This window comes from Talpa europaea, assembly GCF_964194135.1.
Source record: "Talpa europaea genome assembly, chromosome: 6".
NCBI lineage: Eukaryota > Metazoa > Chordata > Mammalia > Eulipotyphla > Talpidae > Talpa > Talpa europaea.
The window spans coordinates 99,918,935-99,942,137 of NC_140072.1; the positions used below are offsets into that span (position 1 = coordinate 99,918,935).

Here is a 23,203-nt window from a genome sequence, read left to right on the forward strand (position 1 = left end):
TATGTGATAAAACATTTATCATAATTTCATTACAAATGCTTGTATTTAAGAAACAACCCTTATTTTCATATAGAACCCTAACCATTGCCAGCAAGTGAAGTGTATGTTAGTAGTGTGTTTCTAATCTTACATTAACAAAGACTATAAGACTCCATTCTTTATTTCATTTCTGCTAGTTTTTTCCTATAAGCTTGATGACAAATTTTGTTATACCTTGTGACTGGCTTCTCCATACTCTATACTAGATAATGCTTGTTCAATTACTTTGTTTCCTATGTGACTTTCTCACATGCTAGAATTATTTAGTTTATTAATTTGTTTACTATTTATTGTATTTCCTGCACTATAACATACATTGAATCATTGAGGAACCACATCTATCTTTTCCATAGGGCCTCACATAGTGCCAGGCACAGCACTGGCATTCAATGAATATTTGTTGAACAAAGAAGTAAATGTATTTGGACTTGTTTGCATTTATATGAGAAACACTTGCATTTATAGCTCTCTGTCAATTTTCCAGCTTTGAGGGAAAGCTATTATTAAACTCTTTTGTCTGGTTGTCATAGCAACCCACTGGTCTCCAAAGCTACAGGTTATTTGTGATGGGCATATTCTAGCAGAAAACCAAATGCAGTGTTTTCAATTATAGAATGATCATGCTCACACATATTTATCTTTTATAAAGATGGCAGATAATTAGAAAGGAAACAAATCTATTCAAGCTTACAAAAGGAAAAGGGAAGCAATGTGACAGCTCTACTTTCAACTCTTTCATATTTACTCCAAGTTCTCTACCTTTTCATAAGCTTCTACTAATTCAGCTGGGTTTTCTATCCAAGTTGTTTAGAAAGATAATTGTTATAAAATAAACTCGAGTTCAGTTACAGTTTTTTCTTCTCAATGATTGTTTAAGTTTCATGTAAATCAGTAAATCTTCAGGGATTGAGATTTGCTCTGAAGAGATCTAAACTCCGGTAATTCTTAACCCATCCTTGCCTCTCACATTTTAGTATCAGGACCTAAGAATGGTTTTATTAAACAGTTAGTCATTCAACCAGCCATAAATTTTGTCTTTGAAAGGCATAATCTATTTGCAAATGATAGGTCTCCTAAGGGGATCTTAACATATCTTCTGCGTGGTACTTTCTCTCCTGCAGGTTTGGGTTGCATATTCTAGGGCGGTAGGCACCACCCAGTTCCAAGATAGATCCCATAAGTACTTCAATATATGGCGCCTTTTTCTGTCCAACTCTGAATGCTTTTTGCCTCTATAGTTTTAATACCCACCAGTAAACATGCACACATTATTTAAGAGAAGTTATTTAAGAGAGAGGTTACTGCGAGAGGAGCAGGGAGAAGGCCAGGGAAGGTAGAAAGACAGGGAAAAGAAAAACATGTGGAAGTAAGAGAAGGTAAAGGAAAAATAAAGAAGCAACCGCTAGCGGCAAGTCGTCTCAAGCCCCTCATTTCAATCCTCAGCCCTTCTCTTTTCGTGCCTACGAATCCCAAAGGTCGGGACAGCCTTTGTTATGTTCTTTCTTTCTTTCTTTCTTTTTTTTAAAGATTGATTTATTTATGCATACGAGAGCTGGGGTTCAGGCCAGAGATGCAGGGGGTGAAAGGATTCATGAGACAGAGAGGGGAGCAAAACAGGCAGATCCACTGAAAAACACTGCTGAGGGGAACAGTGGACAAGTCAGGAGATGTCTGCTGTGCCATGCGGGTTATCTCCCTGGCCAGGGATCGAACTTGTGCTGCAGTAGCTGCTGATAGCTTCATAATGCTATGTCTTAACCCCTTGCACCACTAGGGAGGGCCCCTTTGTTAATGTTCTTGAACATCCCTTCTTTACCTTTTTTGTTGAGGTTTTATCAATGCATGTTAAATTTTGTCAGATACTTTTCCTGCACCTATCGAGATTTTCTCTAGTCCCAACTTTATTAGATAAAAAAAATGCAGTAACTGTCAAATTGCTATAAGTTTCTAAACACTTTACTTTTACTGTGTCACAAATATGATTTTGTGAATGTACTTTGGAGTATTATTGGTTTCATTTGTCCTTATTTTTTATGTAAGTAACAGGTTTATAACATTACAAATCTGTATTTGTTACATACTGTTTATATGAAAAATCTGTGTTCCATCCGTCACAATACAATTGCTTCTTTCCTCTTCCCTTCTAGTAACCACTACTTTGTTCAATTTGTTTTTATTAGTTTATCTTCCACATTTAAGTGAAATCATACAATCTTCCCCCATCTGACTTACTTAATGGCAGAATATTCTCTAGGCTCACCCTTATTGAAAATGGTGGGATTTCATTTTTTTTTTTTTAAATATCTTAGCAGTGTTCCATTGTGTATACCACCTTTCTTCCTTTTCTGAATCTTGCTTCTTTTATCTAGTAATCTCGATCTTGCAGGTCGATCTACCAAAGCATATACAGTTTCTTATAATTTTAAACAGCTTTGTATTGATAGACCATAAGGATGCTTTCTATCTCTGACTTAGAAATAATGTATTGTTTTTACACAGGTCACTTTTCACAAGTGTGAGAAACGGTAAATTTCTGGTAGTAGAATTGTCAGGACTACAAATATGTGCTTTTAAATTTAGATACAATAATTTATACTTTTCTAAGAATGTGTATGTTGGATATAATCTCCACTTTTTTTTTAAAAGATTTATTTATACATACAAGAGCTTGGGTGTAGGCCAAAGTAAGGGGTGGGGGTGGGGCGGCTAAGAGGATTCACCAGAGTGGGGATAGAACAGGCAGATTGACTGAAATACACTGCTGAGGGTAGCAGCGATGACTCGGGAATGGTCTGCTGTGCCCTGGCAGGGGATGGAACTCATGCTGGTGGACTGCTTCATAGTGCTGAGAATTAACCCCTTGTGCCACCAGAGGCCCTCTATTTATTCTTTCAAAGCAAATAGAAAGTGCCATTCTCATGACTCGATTTACTAAAATTTTACGGTCAAGAGTCTATTCTGAACAATCCTTAAAATCATCCTCAGACTTATCTTCAAACTTCTAAGAAAACCTTATAAAGGCAAAAGGAGTCAGTTTAATAAATGCACCAAAAACACTTTGCATACTGAAGTATTTTCAAAAAATGTCTTCAAGTGCCTATTTTGTATGAGCTAAATATGGGTAAAATGTAGCATCATTCAATGATATTCTTGTCCAACCGAGGAGTGTCAAATACCCAAACTTACTCCCCTTAGCTAAATGATAAATGGGTTATCTAGAATCTAATATGCTTTTTCATAATGCGATACATTCACAACATACTCAAATAGACTGAACAAATGTAAAGACAAATTTTGAAATACTAACTCACTAATGCAAAGTTGTCTGACCAACACAAGGAAAAAAAAACTTAAATTATTTTTATAATGCTTTTAATAAGCTATCAGTTTCTTGCATGTATACTAGCAACCTTTAAAAGACAAATATTTACCACCAATGTTAAATACTGTACAATGTATAAAAATATAATTTTAAGAATCTGCAGTAATAAAGTACCAATTTCAAATGAATTACATAACAAACTTCTACTCTCTGAGAAATTATTCAGGAAACAGGACATTTACAATTTGCCTAAGGGAACACTAAAAACATTTATTGAAGTCAGATAACTTAACTATTTTTGTTCAAGTCTATACCTATATGGCTTCAAATAAACCTTAAAAAATATTTTTCCAGGATATTATAAGGCTGCTGAATGGAATGAATTGCTGTTAGAGTATGAAGTGATGAAGAATTAGTGATATGCTGTATTTGTATTCGTAGTTTCTAGCATAATACCTAGTTCAAAGTAAAAATACTTAAAGCAGTTGTTACTTTGAGTTGAACTGGACAAATACATATTTCTACCTTTGGTGAAGCTTTCATTCCATATAAAGTACTACATTTGAAGGACCTGCATTGCAGTCCTAGTTCTTGACCCTTGATCATAAAATGAGTAAGGTATGTTACTACACATATACTTTCTGCATCAGCCTCTGACAATCCTCGAAACAGAATCACCACTGTGTTGTCACTCCTAGATGATCTGATTCTTAATTCTTGGGTAACAGCTAATACCAAAATGTAAAATAATTCATTTTTAGTGCAACCTAACTATGTTCATATGAGTAAGAATGGAACAAAGGTCTTGCTTTTCCATGTTTTAAATAACAGATACATAGCATCTTAATTTTTGACAGAAGTAGCAATTTTTAGACACTGAATATAATACACTGTATTACAATGCAATGTGGTTAGGTTTCCATTTTAGGAACAAAAATAAATTTCACATGAAAAAAAGGTTTATTTTTAATTCACATAAAATACATTTAGAATAAATCTAAATTTTTCGCATCAAAGTATTCAGAAACAAACATAGGAGTTTTAAGATGTATTGTCTTCATTCTGTCCAAAAAGCACATAGAAAATGCTCTTATAATTATTGATCATCACCCCGTTGTCTTAAATTTCTAGACTTTCCATTTTCAATTCTTCTCTTTTTGAAGACTGGGGCAACTCCATCTGCCATGACTCCAAGAGAAGTGACTGTTTTTTCTTTAAATACCACTTTGGGTTCCCCACCAATATCAGCTTCTGAAGTTGATACATACTCATTTTCAGTGCTTGGAAGTTCCAAATCTACCTCTTCACTGAAACAGAAAATAAAACCATTAATTGTTCAACAGAGTAAGATATACTTACACACAACCTGAGTCTACCAAACCCTAAGATCATTCAATGATAATAACAGTGAGAAATGTGAAATTGGGGCAAGACACTAATTTAAATTACTGATTTTATAATATGATTTAAGGTACTGAGTGCTTAGTTAGACACCTACTCTTTTCTTCCCATCAGACAAGTGTGCATTAAGGAAATGCTTGTACTGATACACCTGTATCCACAGAGGTGGATAAAAGAGAGGTATTTATGAAAACGTATTTTGCCAAAGACAAACAAGGACACTGGAGCTTACAGAGCATAAGATGAAAACCATGAAATCTCAATGGCCTCGGGTAGTAGGTGCTACTTAGCTATTTGCCTAGCATCTATTTTCTAGTTAACTAGCCAATTAACTATCACATGGTTAATATAAACAGTTGATCACTCGAGACCAGTGCCTGATTAACACAAACCTACCATGGCACATCCTTTACAGTCAAGTAAGTCATGCCACACACATCAATCCCACCCATGAGCTCTCTGAAAAAGGACCAGTAAGATATAAGTATAAAACTTGTTGGGAACAAGGAATACTGCTATTTAAAGTAAGGAATTCATGAGGAGAAAAACTTGGCTTGCAGAGAAAAGTACAGATGGGAGATGAACCCTGTCAGTGCTTCAGGCCTGGTTCCACTAATTCTTGAGGTCCAGAACAATTCCTGCTTTCTCCATAGCTTGGTGGGTAGGACCTTCGTGGAAACCTTTGAACTAATAATCTCTTTTATTTAAGGTAACTCAAATTTTTATCACTCAAAACCAAAAGATTTCCTGGTCAGCATGAAAGAAAGTATGATAAAAGGAGAGAAAGGGAACAAAAGTAAAGGAATACTTTAAATGTCAGAAGTCCCAGATATCAAGGTCAGAAACTCCAATTGAGAAAAGAGGAAAGACTGGACATCTCAATCTCAGAGGAACCCAGGGAATGCTGTCACTCAACTTGATTCTGGGAAAAAGAACTATCTTTCCTAGAGGTCAGGAAGAGTTTGAAGGGCCATGGTAGACCTACACTAGTAGCTATTACAATAATAGCTACTTTGTGTGTTCACTATGTGCCAGATAATGCAGTAGGCACTTAGACTAGAAATACTCTCTTTTAATTTTGGCTCTTCTATTAACTAAAATTCATTTTTCCCCCCTTTGGAAATCACCTCTTTTCTTTTCTCTGTTCATGAGTTCTGAGTTCAGTTCAGTTCATGTCCACTTAAAATGCAGTGGGTAGCTCAAAGTATTGTAAAAGTACACACTTATTTTCCTCTTACAGACTATATAGAAAGAACTAGGCAACAGCATTGAGAGTTCTTTTTATGTTCCTTCCTACATATGCATGAATAAAAATGTTCAGACTAGCAGGTCTCTAGGCATTGTAACAATTTTTGAAAATGCAAGAATAATTTGGAAATTTGCTAGGATTGTAAAAACCAAATAAAAGGAAATACATGTAATACGTACAAAGATAAAATTTCAAGTCAGTAGTGGTTAATTCAAAACTAAAGACAAAAAATTCTGCGTAATATAAAACCTGAGGAAAAAATTATCTCAGTAGATATCATATAGCATTTCTTTAAAATTTGAAGAACTTTTTGAAAATGAACTGTAACAGGCCTTATATCTGATTTGTTTTAAAAATAGATGACTTCCAAAATTTTTCCTTATTGTATTAAAAAGATTAATGCCATTTTAATGTTTTTCCTACTTTTCCCTTAAATTGACAAGAATGATGCTTTCTAAGGAGGCTAATTATTCTTATATCTTTAGTCATTAAAAAAAAAAATTTCGGGCCTCCCCGGTGGCACAGCGGTTGAGCGCTGGGAAGCGAAGCTGCCCGCAGCCTCTGCACTGGGGAGGGTCCCACATGGCACACAGACCTCTCCTGCCACCTGCTGTTCTCTCAGCAGGGTACTTCTGCCTGTTCTGCTCCCCGTTCTGGCTCTGGTGAATTCTCTCACCCTCCTGCGCTTCTGACTGTACCCAGTGCTTGTATAAATAAATAAATAAATAAATAAATCTTAAAAAAAAAAAAATAATTCTATATTAAAAGTATTGGTTATTTTTAAGAAGACCCTAAAGAAATTAGACTAATCTACTTAGCAAGTCAGATATCATCAATCTCACATTAAACTAGATTATGGCTTTATGGTATAATATAAGGAAAACAAAAGACTCAAAGGAAGTTTTAAGAAATCTCAAGTTTGAAGCATAGGAGATACAGTAAGACCATCTTCCTATTGTTATTCACTTAAAAAAATCACAGGCTAAAATAAAGCAAATCTATTATTTAACTTCAATTATTATAATCAATATGCTTATCATGGTGCCTGGCACTAAGTAGCATTAAATACCTATTTCCTAATATTTTATTAAGTAACAAAACCCACAGAGTTCACAATAATAGTAACATTTTAATAACATGTCAATAGATACAGTATTGTATCGCCTGGGAATCAATTCTAATGAGAACAGTGTATCAAGTTGTCCAAAACTTGTATTATACTATCTTGAGAAGAAATATGACCTTTTCATTAAAGAAGTTTTAAAAAAATACTTTTACTATAAAAGTATCCACAGAACAGTCATCTTACATTACCCTTCCAAAGAATTGATGTTTTGGAGAATAATTACTTGATCATGTACATACTTCTTTTCACCTTAAGATTTTTTTTAATGCATTTAAGAAACGCTAATCTGTCAAGCTTTTATTGTGTAAATGCCTCTCATACAAACACAGATTTGCACACATAAACTAATAATAAAAACCCATTAATACCACTACCAAGATTTTAACTGATAAAACATTTTTAACTCATAAAAATACTGTTTTTTGAATACTGGCTTAAAAAATCTGATGAAATGTCACAAGCCACTCATTTCAGGACAGTATTGAGAGTTTTTTTCCCATGCCTTTAGAGAAATTCTATGAAACTTTTATTGAAGATTCAGATGCTTGTTTCTCTCATAAAATAAAGACAGTGACTTAAGAGAATAATCATGTGTACATACATGGTGTAGTTAACAAGAATGTCATGTTTCAGCAGAAATTAAAACAATCATCATTGTGCTTTAAAAGTAATTTACATTTAAAAATCCGGGCCTCCCTGGTGGCACAAGTTAAGCACCATACTATGAAGCAGTCCACAGCCTAGTTCCATCCAAAGCAGACCTCTCCTGTCTCGCCCGCTGCTCCCCTCAGCAGTGTATTTCAGTTAATCTGCCTGTTCTGTTCCCTGCTCTGTCTCTGGTGAATCCTCTCACCCCCCGCACCTCTGGCCTATACCCCAGCTCTTGTATGCATAAATAAATAAATCTTTAAAAAATAAAAATACTTAATTAGAAAAATAGAATATAGAAACAAAAGAAATGAACTTTTAATAAGCACCTTTCCCCTGAAATTAGTACAATTTATGGAAGTAACTATGTAACAATTTATGGAATTAACAATTTAGGAATGTAAAAATACCTGTAATAATAGTGGGGTTAAGTTTTTCAATACTTACTGAGATTCAACTTCTTGTTTAATTTCTTGCCATTCTCCATATGGATTTGATTTTTTATGAACTTTGGGTTTTTCTTCTTTTGGACCTGATGAATTCTGTTCTTGGATTTTTTTTTCTTTCTGTGTTTCTTTATTCTTTAGTAATAAAGGTTCAGTTCTTTTATCATTATTCTTATTTTTTTCCTGAAATATCAAAAGAAATCAAATACTATAAGCAAAACTACGAGAATAAACCCCCAAATTTTTTAATGTAGTTTTGCTATTGATTTATAAATAATACAATACCTCACTTAGTTTAAAATTGCACTTAACAGAATCAGTGCACACAAAAGAACTCTTAACGCTTGATTAAGATTTTAATGTTTAAAGTGTAACATACCTTACACCATAGCCAAGAGTACTTTATTTTAAAACACATATAAATATATAAACACATTAACTTAAAACTAAATATATAAAACATAACACATTCCTATTAATGTTCCATAATTTAAATGTTCCACAATTAAAGACACAGTAGGCTTTTTAAATCCTCTTTTCTGCTCTTCCCTTGCTTACATATCCCATGTAACCTCCCTTTACAATTTGCCCTGTTTGAATTTAATGCCATATCATTAGATCCTTCTTCATTCATTATCTGTTTAAAGTCCTCCCTCAACAAATTTAATGAAATCAGTCTTCATATTTAGAACATGGCCAGAATCTCTTGACCTACTGGTAACTATGTGAAATTAGAAAGACATGTCCATAAAGTAGAAGCATTTCCTATGGGAGCTCCTGGCTAGGGCTGGTACTTTCATGGCACGCCTTTCTTCATTTGGGATAATTAAGCTCTATGACCCAGCTTAAGCCAAGTAGATCAACGCACCGGATCTCAGTTTCTTCTCAAACTATACAACCATGGGTTGCAGTCCTCGGATACTATTTCATTTGCAATTGTTTGAATGGATGTTAACTCATCCCCTCATGCTATTGGGATCACAGGACTAAGAAGTTGCATTCACTTTCTCTTGGCAATCCTGACTGCCTCAGGTAATGACTTTTCTAAAAACATTTTTAATGAGATCACAACACATTATCATCACACTTTGATCCTCATGCAGTGGCTCCTCATACTATCTTTTACATAGTTAACTTCTATTTTCCTCTGGCCACTACTCCACGTTCATTGATGACTCCTGTACCATGTTCTCTCTATTAATAAACTCTTGTTATCCCAGAGATAAAAAATTTCTGAGTCTCAAAATCAGTAACTTTGTTCCTTACTACATTTCAGTTACCAAATGTTATATAGTTCTGCTTATATATAGCACCTAGTGCATAGGCAGTACTCAAACACTAAATCTCACATCTATGTTCCTTTTAATGCTCCACCTGTAAAATTTAAATTCCTCTGACCAATGCAAGTTATCCTCTGGACTTTCTGGCTGCTATACTTCTACTATACTTCCTGTCCAACATCAGTACCTTAACTTATTGTGTTCTGAGTTTGATGGGCTCTTCTAGACTTTATAGCCTTAGAGTCCTAAGCCCACAGGCAATCACTTCACAAACGTTTTTTGCTAGTACTCTTAAATATATTTGTCACTCTGTCTGTCTACTGCAAAGGACCTAAAAACCTCCTCCATAAAGATCTATCTAATCACTGGTCTGTTAGTCAAGTGTTCAATGAAAAAAAAAAAAAAAAAAATCACACAACCATACAAACTGATGAGACTTCAATTTCAACCAGACACTTTAATGTGTCTAACTTTAAGTAATTCCTAAGTAATAAATGTCCAGTTCTTTTCCTAGTTAACTTATTCAAAACAAATATTCATACCATAAAGGATGAATTATTTTAGTAAATTAAAACTTATTGGTATCTTTGTAAGAGTACATCAAAAAATGGCCATTAAACCTTTTTACAGTATGATTCCCTATTTTACTTAAAAGAATGTACATGTGTTTCAACAGAAAAAAATGACAGACCAATGAGCACCAAGGATTTATAGTGGTTTTGGGGGAAGTAGCAGGATTATAAGTAGCTTGCCTTTGTTTTTCTCCTGTATTTTGAAATTTTTTGTTTGCTTGAAATTAATGTCTGTCCCAGGCTGGATGCTGGGTTACTATAAACTTTGTGAGGTGGTTACTATATAATAAGGACTTTGTTGCTGCTTCTCTATAAACTGTATACATCCATTTATCCTAAGTTCCACCAAGTTTATGTGATAGGTGGAGAAATTCCAGGCAATAATAATATCCCAGGTATGACATGAAAGTACCCTCTCTTAAGCATCCTTGACTTTTCTTCACCTCACAAGCCAGTAATCTCAACCATGAGTCCGTACTACGTGTTCTCTGCTTTTGAGTGTGCTCTGAAAGGTCACAAAAGCAGAAAGATTAGCAACAGTACAAAATTGTCTGTTTTTACTTTCCTGCTATGGCTGGACACTCAATACCACCTGTCAGTCCTCTTCCTTGTTTCATTTCCTCTCCCACCCCAGCTCAGTAATAATTATTTCAATTCATTAATGTTGTTGAGGACCCCAGAGCTCCCCAATCTCAGCAATCTTGATTTCTTTAGGAATGAATAAATTAAGGCTACAATTTCTTCCCTGATACCAACTCATTCATGCTCATCTCTTTTTATGGAAAATGGAAATCTTACTTTCTTACAGAAAATGAGTTTCTTGTTCAAAACCAACCTATCCATCTGCCTTTATCAATATCCCTTTCTACCTCCTTTGGAGTTCCCCTCAATAAAAATAACCACCACCACCATCACCAATCTAATGATTAATGAGTCAGTATGTAGCCATCATGTTATCAACTAATTTCTGCTTTTCATTTCATATCCAAATCACATATACCCCATGAGCCACTGTTCATCCCCCTGTAATCAGAACTCCAATGAAACCATGAGAAGGGAATCAAGGACGACGTCACTGCAAAATTCAACGTACATTTTCTTTTTCTGTACCTAATTAATCTTTGATGATCGTGCTTCCTTTATCTTTTGGGATATTAAATTTTTTTTTTTTTGCATCCCTTTCTAACCTTCCTTCCTCATTCTATCTATTTTTCCTTGTGGGTTATTTTTTCTCTGCCTGCTATTAAAATGTTCCCCAATGTCATTTTCCTAGGTTACTCACCCATTCTGAGATTTAAATTACTACCGGTATGCTGATGATACTCAAGTTAGCATTTTTAGGGTAGACATTCAGACTCACTTGTTCAGAAAGCTCTCTCAATGTCACAGGGTGAGTCATCTCACCCCCCACACCTCTGGCCTGTACCCCAGCCTTAAATTTAGGAAGTCTAAAGATAAACTTCTAACTGTATTTCTACCAAAATATTATCAAGGAATGATACAACTATATATCCAACTGCCAAAATACATGTCTTAGCTTTCATTCGTCTTATACCTGAAAACTGAAAAAGTCCGCAGAATTTTCATCAATTGATACATTTTTGTAAAAACTGATTCAAGAACCTACCTTAAACTTTATTTTTAGCTTTTGTGTTTTCGTAGAGACTTCTTTTTCTGGTTCTCGTTCCCTATCTGAATCACTATGCGACTCTGATTTGGTCTCTTTTAGGGTGCCAAGGAACTTTTCGTTGACCTTATTAGAAAGATCGCCAGAGTGTGGAATAAAATCATCAGGTTTTTCCCATCTGGATTCTATTCAACACATTTTAATAGTCATGTTATTCAGTTAGCAATTCTATTTAGAGGAAATTCCCAATATAATGCTTCCTGCTAATTACATCTGTTTCACGTCATCACTTGATCACAAAGGTAATAAATAAGAATTTCCAAAACCCTTTCTTTTGTACCTTTCAGAAATGAACTTCAAACAATTTGGATTTATACTACATATAAAAACTATAATCCCCAATAGAAAGAGACCTAAGAACTAGACATTTCGAAGGATTCTCACCATTTACCTAATACCAATTTCAGGCAACATGTGATAATGAACACACGTTAGATTTCCTGGGATCTTCACAAACTGAAATGGTACTCTGAAGATCTGAATGAATTTAATTTGTCATTTTTTACATAGAAGGAAAAAAATCTTGATTGAACTCTACTGCCATCCTGTGGTTTAGTGGGTGCTTTTAATAACATGATAGCACTTCTAATTATCTTACAGTTAATCTCTATTTTTAGTTTAATAAAAGGCAGAGGGATTCTAAAATTTATTGTCCAACTGGAACAGTTTTAAGAATGAAAGGTAACCTATCAAAAATTACACTGGTTCAGATATAAACTGAAACTGTTGAGAGCAATTCAATATGTATACTTCCTTATAAATACAGGATCCTTTACTGGACTAATGTAAAGCTTTTCCTGATCTATATTTCACAAGTAACAAAAGAACTTTCTGGAAATCATTTACTAAGCACCCACAATGTACCAGGCACTATTTTGGGAACATTGTAGATCTGACTGTCCTGACTCCAGAGTATATCTGATCAACTACAGGCACAGTGTCTTGTCCATGATATAGCTGGGCAAGGGAAGAAACTGCACTGAGCTCAGATCAAACTCTGGAATGATGCTGTATCACTACATTTTATCTCTATCAAGGTTCAGTACCTCAATTTTACTGAGATAGAACCCACTGCAATCATTGGGCAGGTGAGATATTTACTTGGCGAATAAAAGGGCCCCTTCCTCCTAAAAGATGTAATGCTATGTAGAGCATATATGGATAACAGGAGTCAAAAAACAAAACAAAACAAAAAAAAGCCCTCCAAAGTTACATCAATACTAAAGCTATTTTGGTAAGTTTAACAGTAGTAAAAATCAAGTAAAATTATGAGGTAATAATTGTGCATGTTTTAGAAATATTTAAACAATGACACAGCATCAAACAAGCAAAACTGAAAATTTGACAATCTCAGTCACTGCTAATATAGCTTGGTTTTTTTAAAAAAGGAAAAGGCAAGTTGAATTAAATATCTATAAGGTGTCTTCCAAGGTAATTATGTTTCCAATAACCATGACTTTAAAAAATGGCCAAAAAAGTAAAAACAATTTTTTAAAAAATTGTGAATGGAGTGGTTAATTGAGAGTAACAAAGTATGTATTATACATGGAAATCTTTTTTGCTTTTGCATTGCACTACTATTTTTAAATTATGAAAAATATAACTTTACCAAAGAAATATGTTTATCACTATATAAAATCTCCAAGTTCATATGTCTTCTCAGCAGGCCAAAGGTACAATTTTAGATAAAGTAATCAAAGGTAATACTTGCCCCCTGTTTCTGTATTATAGTAATAGGTATAACCATCTTCGCTTAAACCTTCTATCCAAACGGACTTCGCTGTTGTCTAATGGGAGGAAAAAAGCAGCATAAACTGAGGCTTATAGTATGGTTGTACATTAGATCCACTAAGGCAAAGTCAGTCACCCTTTCTCCTTTCTTCTTGACACCTGGGAATTAAGATGGTATTACCTACTGATCATGGCCAGAAAGCTTGGTTTGAGTTAATCATGGGCCAGCTTTTAGGGATACCAATTTTCATCTTTGAAAGTCAGTAACCTATAGGTGGAGGGGATATATGAATGGCAACTGACTACAAAACAACTAATAATATTTTCCCTGCAAGGAGTTTTTGGGCAGACATCAATTTTCAACTTCACCCAGCCTTCTAACAAAAGAATTACAGGTAAAAAGAATAAAGCATGTGTGTGTGGGGACTTATTTGGAAGTAAATTTGCTTCATAAGACTCTACAAAAACACTAGAAGCCAACAAAGAAAAAGCAAAAACACTATTAATTTGCTTCAGTTACCTTTTTTAAGTTTCCTTGAAATCCTTCAGGCTTCTCCCATTGAGATGCTTAAAAGAAAACATTGTATTTATAAAATCTTTTTGCTTAAAAATAAAACTTTCCAAAATTTTTAGTTAGGCAAAAATTATAAGATAGTCCACGTGTACAAAAAACTATAGGTTTATAACAAAGTTTGTTAAAAACAAAACTGAATAAGAACACAAGCAAATACAATGTAACCAAAAAAAAAAGGAAAGAGAGAATGAAGGATTAGAAGTTACTGAATTTCAAAGGAATTATTAGAAACAGGTAGGGCTTCTCTTAAAAGACTTCATGAAATGTAGGCTGCTAAAGTTTTGAAGGAATGAGTTGGCCTTGTGACATCTTGGGGCAGAGAGAGGGGTGGAATGAGTAACTTAGAAGAGGAATAAGAAAGTATGCAGGAATTAAAAACAAGAATTGCTGAGAGCGAGAATATATAAAGTAGGATGGTGAATAAAAGCAAGCAAGCAATGAGCACTAGAAGGGAGAAAAGACATAATTAACAAAGTTTCTTTATAAATTTGAGTTAGATTACCAAACAAATAAGCACTTATGGTTCACTGTGGAACTACTAAAACATGCATCTTACTTCAGGCTCAGTGCAAGGCTAAAAGATGACTATTTCTATGTAGTCTAAAATTGATTGTGATTCTGAAAACCATAATTATTATAATAACTTGTAATACATGATTAACTCATCTCATTTTCTACCCTGGTGACCATTCATAACTTTTTTCCTGGTTTTTCTTCTATCCATTCCTTTTAGATATGTACTGCCTACCATCTTTTTTTTCACCCACCCTTTTAAATTTGTTTTCTTTTTTCTTCTTGCATTCTTATATATTCCTAAAAGTTAAAATACTGTCTACATTCCTAGATTCAATTTACCTCCCTAAGTCCAGATGCTAATCTTCAAGCAGCTATTGAAAATTGACTCATGAATATTCTACAGGTACCTCAAACTCAACATATTCAAAATTAAATTCATTAGCATGCCACTTAAATTTACTGTTTTTTCTGTATTTCATATCCCAGTCCTACAATATTTCATATCCTAGTTCTCTATGATATGACTTTAGTCTAATTTTCTGTCTTACTTTTTCTGACGTGACACTGTCTAAAGAACCTCACGTGTTACCTCCACTGGATGATTTTCAAAACTTTCAAATCCTTTTTAGATTCCCATTGTTCTGTCAGGAATGCTTATTATATCCTCTTAACACCGTACCAAAATTTGTCTTTATTGTAATAACTTTGGAGTGTCTCTATCATGGTAGGGACAGTTTTAAGTATACAAATGGTGAGCAAGATGACATCATTCCTGATGCCCTCATTTTAATTTATAGATTTAGCTCAAAAGTAATTTCTGTCAGTTACTATTCTGTACTAGTTCCATGCATAGAAGACTTACCTCCTGTGATAAGATCATAATAGTAACGGTAACCCTCAGAGGATATGCCTTCCACCCATCTGCCCTTTGAAGGCTCTTTTTTCTTTTTTTTCTTTTCTTTTGGCTGCTTTGATGCTGAGGGTGGTGGGATAGTGCTGGTTACTGGTGATATGCTTGGCTCTGGAATTTCTAGAGAAAAGATGAGAGGCGTGTGAATAGCCAAAGTACCTTTTTTTTTTTTGCTGGCACAGAACATTACTAATGTTATTTTAATCAAGTCTGCAAGATATTTTTGTGAACTTAATTATTATACAGTTCATTTGAAATACTAAACATGCATGAATATCCAGAAGACTTATGAAAAAGAATAAGGATAATATAGCTACCAGCTATTAAAATTCATTCTCAAACTATGGTTAGAGAAACCCAGCAGTAGCTGATTCAGGAGTAAGTCAATAGGTTACTGAAACAGAATAGCACAGAAACAAATCCAAAGTGCAGAGTCCTGGTACTACTTCCTTTTTTTTTTTTTTTTTTGATTTATTTATTTATGCATACAAGAGCTGGGGAACAGGCCAGAGGCGCAGGGGGTGAGAGGATTCACCAGAGACAGAATGTGGAACAGAACAGGCATATTGACCAAAGTACACTGCTGAGGGGAGCAATGGGAGAGTCAGGAGAGGTCTGCTGCGCCATATGGGAATCTCCCTGGCCGGCCGGGAATCGAACAGGCACTGCAGAGGCTGTGGACAGCTTCACGGTGACGTACTCAACCCGCTGCGCCACCGGGGAGGCCCTGCACTGTACATTTTAAGGAATATATGTTATTTTGGAAAACAAAGCTGTGAAAAATATTTAATAAGAAAAACACATTTTATTTATTTTAAAAGATTTATTTATTTATTTATGCATACAAGAACTGGGGATTATGAGGGTAAAAAGGTTTACCAGAGACAAAGTGGGGAGCAAGGAAGGGGACTGACTGAAATACATTGCTGAGGGGAGCAGCAGGCAAGACAGAAGAGGTCTGCTGCGCCATGTGGGTGAGCTCCCTGGTCTTGGTTCAAACTCATGCTGCAGTGGCTGCTGATACCTTCAGAGTGCTGAGACTTAACTCCTTGCAACACCAGGGAGGGCTCCCCAAAATACATATTAATATAGAATATTAAAATTTGCTCACAGGGCCTCCCTGGTGGCCCAGCGGTTGAGCGCTGGGTTGCAAAGCAGCCTGCAGCCTCTGCAGCGCCGGTTCAATCCCCGGCTGCGCCCCGGCCACTGGAGGAGGGTCCTGCATGGCTCGAAGACCTCTCCTGCTGCCCGCTGCTCCCCTCAGCAGTGTACTTCGGTCCTTCTGCCTGCTCTGCTCACTGCTCTGGCTCTGGTGAATTCTCTCATCCTCCCTCGCTTTTGACTGTACCCAGTGCTTGCATAAATAAATAAATAAACAAATAAATAAATCTTAAAAAAAAAAAAAAAAGATCTGCTCACAGGGTGGCTTAACAGAAATCTCCCAGTCCATGTAATTGATAACACGAATTTTCAACAACTCCTTTTAAATCTGCAGGAATGCTATATTCTTTTTCCCCTTAAAACAAACACAGCTTTATCATCATAGAAACACTGTATCTTCCTGCTTCTCTTAAGTAACATGTTCAAGATAATATTTTTTTTTTTTTTATAGAGGCATGTTTTATTTATTTATTTTGTTTGTTTGTTTGTTTTGTTTATACATGCACTGGGTACAGTCAGAAGCGCGGGAGGGTGAGAGAATTCACCAGAGCCAGAGCGGGGAGCAGAGCAGGCAGAAGGACCGAAGTACACTGCTGAGGGCAGCAGCGGGCGGCAGGAGAGGTCTGCGCGCCATGTGGGATCCTCCGCCAGTGGCCGGGGAGCAGCCGGGGATCGAACCGGCGCCGCAGAGGCCGCGGGCAGCTTCGCAACCCAGCGCTCAACCGCTGCGCCACCGGGGAGGCCCCCTCAAGATAATATTTTTAAAGTCTGACTACAACTATTTTAATTTGATGAGGACAATGTCAATCAACTGTTACTCTGCTTAAAAATTTAACTGAAAGCAGTTTTTATTAAAAATTATCATTCCATGGGCTTCCCCGGTGGCGCAGCGGTTGAGCGCTGGGTTGCGAAGCTGTCCGCGGCCTCTGCAGTGCCGGTTCGATCCCTGGCTGCTCCCCGGCCACCGGAGGAGGGTCCCACATGGCGCGCAGACCTCTCCTGCCGCCCGCTGCTCCCCTCAGCAGTGTGCTTCGGTCCTTCTGCCTGCTCTGCTCCCCACTCTGGCTCTGGTGAATTCTGTCACCCTCCCGCGCTTCTGACTGTACCCAGTGCATGTGTGAACAAAACAAACAAACAAATAAATAAAAAACATGCCTCTATAAAAAAAAAATAAAAATTATTAAAAAAAAATTATCATTCCATGTTGACTATTCTATCCTAACATTATGAAAGATCAACCACTGAAATCTGCTACAAGCCTGGTTTAAGGACAATATGTCATAGAAGAAATGCTCACAGAAAGCTTCCAACTTAAAGTTCAAATGCAATGACAAGAGGAATAATTCTACTTAAATATCTTTTATCTGGAACTAAGTTATCCTTAAGCCCTTAAAATTATCTACCTTCTAGGAGTAAAGTCGTATCAATAATTACTATGTCCTTATTGTGTCCACAAAAAGTAAATTCACTGCAATTCAACCAGACAAATAAATATGACTCATGGTTTTAATAAAGGATAAAATAAATTATAATGCAAGACTATTTCTTAATGAACAGTCCCTTTTAGTTGAATAATGAGAGTATCTAAGATATCCAAGTGTTTTTGAATCACTGACCTAAGAAAGAACTAGGACCAGGTAACCATCAAAATAGTGTGGCTGATAAAAGATGAGGCTCTAAAAACAAAACAAAAGTGTATGAGCAAAGTCCCACAGAACAAATAGAGCTACAACGCATATGAAAAGCACTAAAAATATATGCCCTGAGTGTATAATCTCTTTATGGAAACAATAAAAGCTCACTTAGCATGACCTCTGATGTTACTTTGAAAACATGCTGTCTTTTTTTTTTTTTTTTTTTACCTGACTCTAAGCCAAGCCTTTTCAAATCCTCTTGGTATGCTTTGAGGGCAGCTGCCTCCATTGCTGCAAACTCCTTTGATGCTTTTTCTTCTTCCTTTGCCTTATCCAAGCTTTTCTGTTTAATCTATGTAAGACATATAAGAGAGTGAAAGCTAGATAAAGGACTAAGATTTACACAGAAAAACTGGCAAAGACAAAGAAACTTAAATTACCTCACTGATCCTCTTTGCAACATTTTCCTTATGATTCTTTCCTCTTTCATGAAATTCAACACTCTCGAAAAAACAAAACACAAAGCAACGTAATATGTATAGTAAAGTAGCAGGGTAAATATATAACAAAAATATATAACAAAATTGAAATTAGAATGATTGGTGGAAAAGAAAGATAATTCTAAGCAAATTGGCTCTTTTTATCAAATGAAGCTAAGAAACTGAACTGCATTATTTATTATTATGCCCTCTGACTAGGTTTCCCCTTTGGTGCTTAAAATAGACTATTATGACCATATTAATGGAGAAAAATACAAGGTATTTTGATGACTAATCTAGTGAATATGATTATAATGAGGATTATAATGAAGACATGAAGCCAAAAGAGTAGGAAAAAAATCTTTAAGAAACAACTCTCAACATGAAATGTCAAAATCAGTAAGCCTCTAATATTAGTTCTGCTCTACCTGCCACATTAGTAAGAGATAAAAACAATGATCCTTAGAACCTTAATTCTCCAAACTCCTCCTAAATTATAAACAAATATTCTTATATACTGTGGTTATGATACAAAATGTAAAACTCCTATGGAGGACAATTTGACACTATTAGCAAAATTACAACTACATTTATTTACCCTTTGACTCAGTGATCCCATTTTCTGGGAGTTTATTTTCCAGATATACCCGCACAAAACAGTATTATGTACAAGTATTCACTGAAGCCATGTCATAAAAACATTCCAAGTATCCACAAATAAGGGACAGGTTAAAAAAGCCCTGCAGGCTGCTGTAATAGAACACAAAGAATTTTCCTATATGCTGATATGGAGAGCTCCAGGATAGTGTTGACTTTTTTTTAAAACTATGGTGCAGGACAATGTACATTGTCTGTTACCTTTTACATATATTAGAATAAAAATCTATAGAGGCACATAGAAACAGTATAAAGATAGACAAGAAAATGAAAACAGTGGTAACCAAAGAGAATGATCTTAACTAGATGGAAAAGGTGGGTGAGTGAATGTAACTACCTATTTAAAACAGCCAGAAATGCTTCCTAAAATTTGAATGCCTGGTTGTACGTAAACTTTGCAAAATAAATTTTGTCAACCAAATCTTCTATGATGCACTAGCTGAGCTAGTCTAAAGTACTACTGTGAATTCCTCTTTAAAGTGTGTTACTCTAGGGCCTCCCCGGTGGCGCAGCGGTTGAGGGCTGGGTTGCGAAGCTGCCCGCAGTCTCTGCAGCGCCGGTTCGATCCCCGGCTGCTCCCCGGCCACCAGAGGAGGGTCCCACATGGCGCGCAGACCTCTCCTGCCATGCCCCCTGCTCCCCTCAGCAGTGTACTTCGGTCCTTCTGCCTGCTCTGCTCCCTGCTCTGGCTCTGGTGAATTCTCTCACCCTCCTGCGCTTCTGACTGTACCCAGTGCTTGTATGTATGTATGTATAAATAAATAAATCTTTAAAAAAAAAAAAAGTGTGTTACTCTATATAAAGTATCATCCTCTTCTCCTACATACTGGATTTCCAAAAGTTGATTATACCACATAAAGAATATGAAATAAATATAAAAAATAAATTGTTTCTAATTAATGATTGAAGCAATGTATATTCGTAATTCAAGAAGATGACTATCTTAGAAGGGGTTATTTAGTCTAGGTAACTAATAAATTTCCTTTAATTGCATGGGTACCTTCAAGGAGGAGAGACCAACAGTAATTTGTGTAGGTTTTAAAATTTGTGTCCATTTATTTCTAAGGATGGCCTAAGTGAAAGAAGATAGTCAAGACCTACCTTGACTAAGGAAAAAACAAAACAATATCCAGAAGAAAAATAACCCAAACTCCTTACAGACAAGAATAACTACATGTCTATCAACGAAATACATTACTAAAGCTATTCTTTTGTGTATCCAACATTACCAAGTAAAAAGAATATGAATGCATGATATACTTAAAAGATGCTTATGTACTATGACATACATGAGTTGTGGAAAATCAACAGCACTGTCTTTTGTTTTATGTCTTACGAACTGAATCTAGACCATAAAATACAGTTAAAATGTTCTTAAAAGAAGTGCCATTTTCACAACAGAGGCAATGATGTTATTTCAAACTGAAGTGTTCACAGACATAAAGCTTTGTCTCAAATATATTTCTCTCTAGAGCAGAAACTAAACAAGAAAACCACAATAATGTTCTTTTTATGTGTTACAGGTCCTCTGCTTTTATTTTTTGGGTATACGAGAGTATTACAAACAATATCATAATGTAAGTGGTATACAAATATAACTCATAATACCAACTCAATGTCCACTTCCTGACTGTTACTAAGGGGTCATAGAGAAATAATTTGGCTTAATATATAATTAAATTTAGACTAAGTGAAAAAGACAAAGACTACAGATTTCCTACAAGGAGTGAAGGACAAGAGAAATATCCAGATGTTGTGTGGGGGAAAATGAAGCATAATATTTATGAAAGTGCCTTGTAAACTGAGTTTAGATCAAAAACAAACATTTCACAGAATTCATTATTATTAGCATCTCTAGTAGTGGAATTATCATACAGGCCTATTGTCCGCTATCCAGCACTTGCAGTAATCACAGAATTTCTTTGGCTGTGACTTCCAGTAGTCTGCCCTGAAAAAGGGAAAAACAAGACTAAGCTTTATCATTTGAAAGAATAAAATTCTGCTTGCTTTCCATCTTCTTGGACTGTGAAATATAAGCCCTGCTGAATCTTGTCTTGTTAAACACACACAACACCCTTGATTTATTATTTGTCTGAATGAAGCAGGCAACAGAACTTGCTGCTTGTAGAGTAGAAAAATTCTGCATCGGATTGAAAACACCCTGAAATAAAAAACCGTTGGCAATGGATCACAGTGGAAGACAATGGGTGCCTGGGTGGGTATGACGATGACTACACCTGGGGAATGGCAGGAATCCTACACTTCCAAAACGCTAACAAGGATGTAAACCAATGGTTTTAAAAAACCAAAAATTAAAAACAGCTTCAACCAATTCTCCTTACTGCCATCAGTGTGAAGAAATTAGTAACACGTTAGAGAAGATTATCCTTTCTATTCCTTTCTGACGTGGTGGGAGGCTGCTGTAATGGAGGCCTGAAGAAATAAAAAAAGTTCGCTTTAAATCAAGTTTTTCCCACCAGAAGAACAAAGCACAAGACTCCTCTGGTGGGAGACTGTGGTTCCTTCGAGACTTTCAGTTAATACAATTTGTTCTGGAGCCTCAGGGCAAAAGAGAGTTGGTGGAAAAGTCAAGAGACTTCTCAGCCCGCAAGACAAAAAAAAAAAAAGTCATTACGTTATGCAGGCCTGGCCCCTTCTAGCAGGCGGAGGAGACAGGGGTGGCGGCTGTCCAACCCCAAACTTTCACAATCCTCCAGGGTTCCAGAGCTGAAACCAACAGGGTGCCGGCGACCCCGAACGACGAGGAGGCGGGCGTGCCCCGCGGCTGGGCCGGCCACAGCCCCACCTCCGCAGGCCGCCCGGCTCCCCCGCGAGGGCTCGCGCCCCAGGCCCCGGGGCGCTCCGGGGGCAACACTCCCCCCCGCCCCGAGAACCGGCCCGGCCGGTCTGAGGCCGGTTCCGAGCGAGTTAAGAGCGCCTCCGTCACGCCCCCGGCCGCCAGGCGGGGGTGCCGGCGGGAGAGCCCCCGCGGGCAAGGCCGCGCAGAGGAACAAAACCCCGTTGTTCCCAGCCTGAGACCCGACTCACATGACTCCGCGAGTCGCCTCCGGGCCCGGCACAGGCTCGCGATCTCCACGCGGGACGACTGGGCCCCGGCCCGCTCCCAGGCCCACCCAAGCCTCCCCGCCCGACGCCGCCCTACGCGTCCGGCCCTGCGTCGCGCCGCTCCCCGCTACGGGTGCCCGGACGGCCCAAGCGGCGCTCGCGCGCGCCTCCGCTCCCCCTCCCCCCCGGAGGGGCGGTACTCCGGGCGCCGGAGAGGTGGGGTCGGTATAAAGGGGTTGAGGTCACCGAGAAGGGGCGAAAGCGCGACGGGACCCGAGCGGGACGACAGGAGCCGCCAGCCTTAGGTCCCCGCGTCATCCTGCGTTCTCTCGCCCTCTCGCCCTGGGCTCCAGACCCGCCACCATCCTCCGGGGCTCGCTGGCTCGGGGCCAAGGAGCTCTCGCGCCGCCTCCGTCCCGAACGCAAACAGCTGTTCCCAGAGACGTCGCCGCCCTCAACTTTGCCAACTAGTCCGCACGCACTTTGACCGGCGCAACCACCCGGACTTGTAGGCTGGGGGCCGTTGGCGGAGTTTAAAAAAAAAAAAAGAAAGGTGAAATAGTTGCTTTCGGGCCTGGAGTGGCTGGGTTTCGCTTCAGAACTTTGCTGAGGCCGCCGAGCAGCCCCGCCCCGCCTCCGCGACGCCCGCGCGCTCGGGCCGGGCTCGTCCCCTCGCCCCGGAGCGCGTGGGCAGCGGCGGCCGCG

The 23,203-nt window shown here is 37.4% G+C and overlaps 1 protein-coding gene across 1 annotated transcript; it reads right to left on the reverse strand.

Moving 5' to 3' along the window:
* Window positions 1–4,410: 4,410 nt before the first annotated feature.
* WBP4 (WW domain binding protein 4) lies at window positions 4,411–22,816 on the reverse strand (the record flags this gene model as incomplete). The annotated part of the gene is made up of 10 exons (XM_084234895.1): window positions 4,411–4,668; window positions 8,233–8,414; window positions 11,711–11,895; window positions 13,482–13,557; window positions 14,022–14,068; window positions 15,454–15,621; window positions 18,525–18,648; window positions 18,737–18,799; window positions 21,308–21,380; window positions 22,596–22,816. The coding sequence occupies 10 exons, from the start codon at window positions 22,814–22,816 to the stop codon at window positions 4,458–4,460; spliced, it is 1,350 nt and encodes a 449-aa protein (XP_084091021.1). The 3' UTR covers window positions 4,411–4,457.
* Window positions 22,817–23,203: the final 387 nt, after the last annotated feature.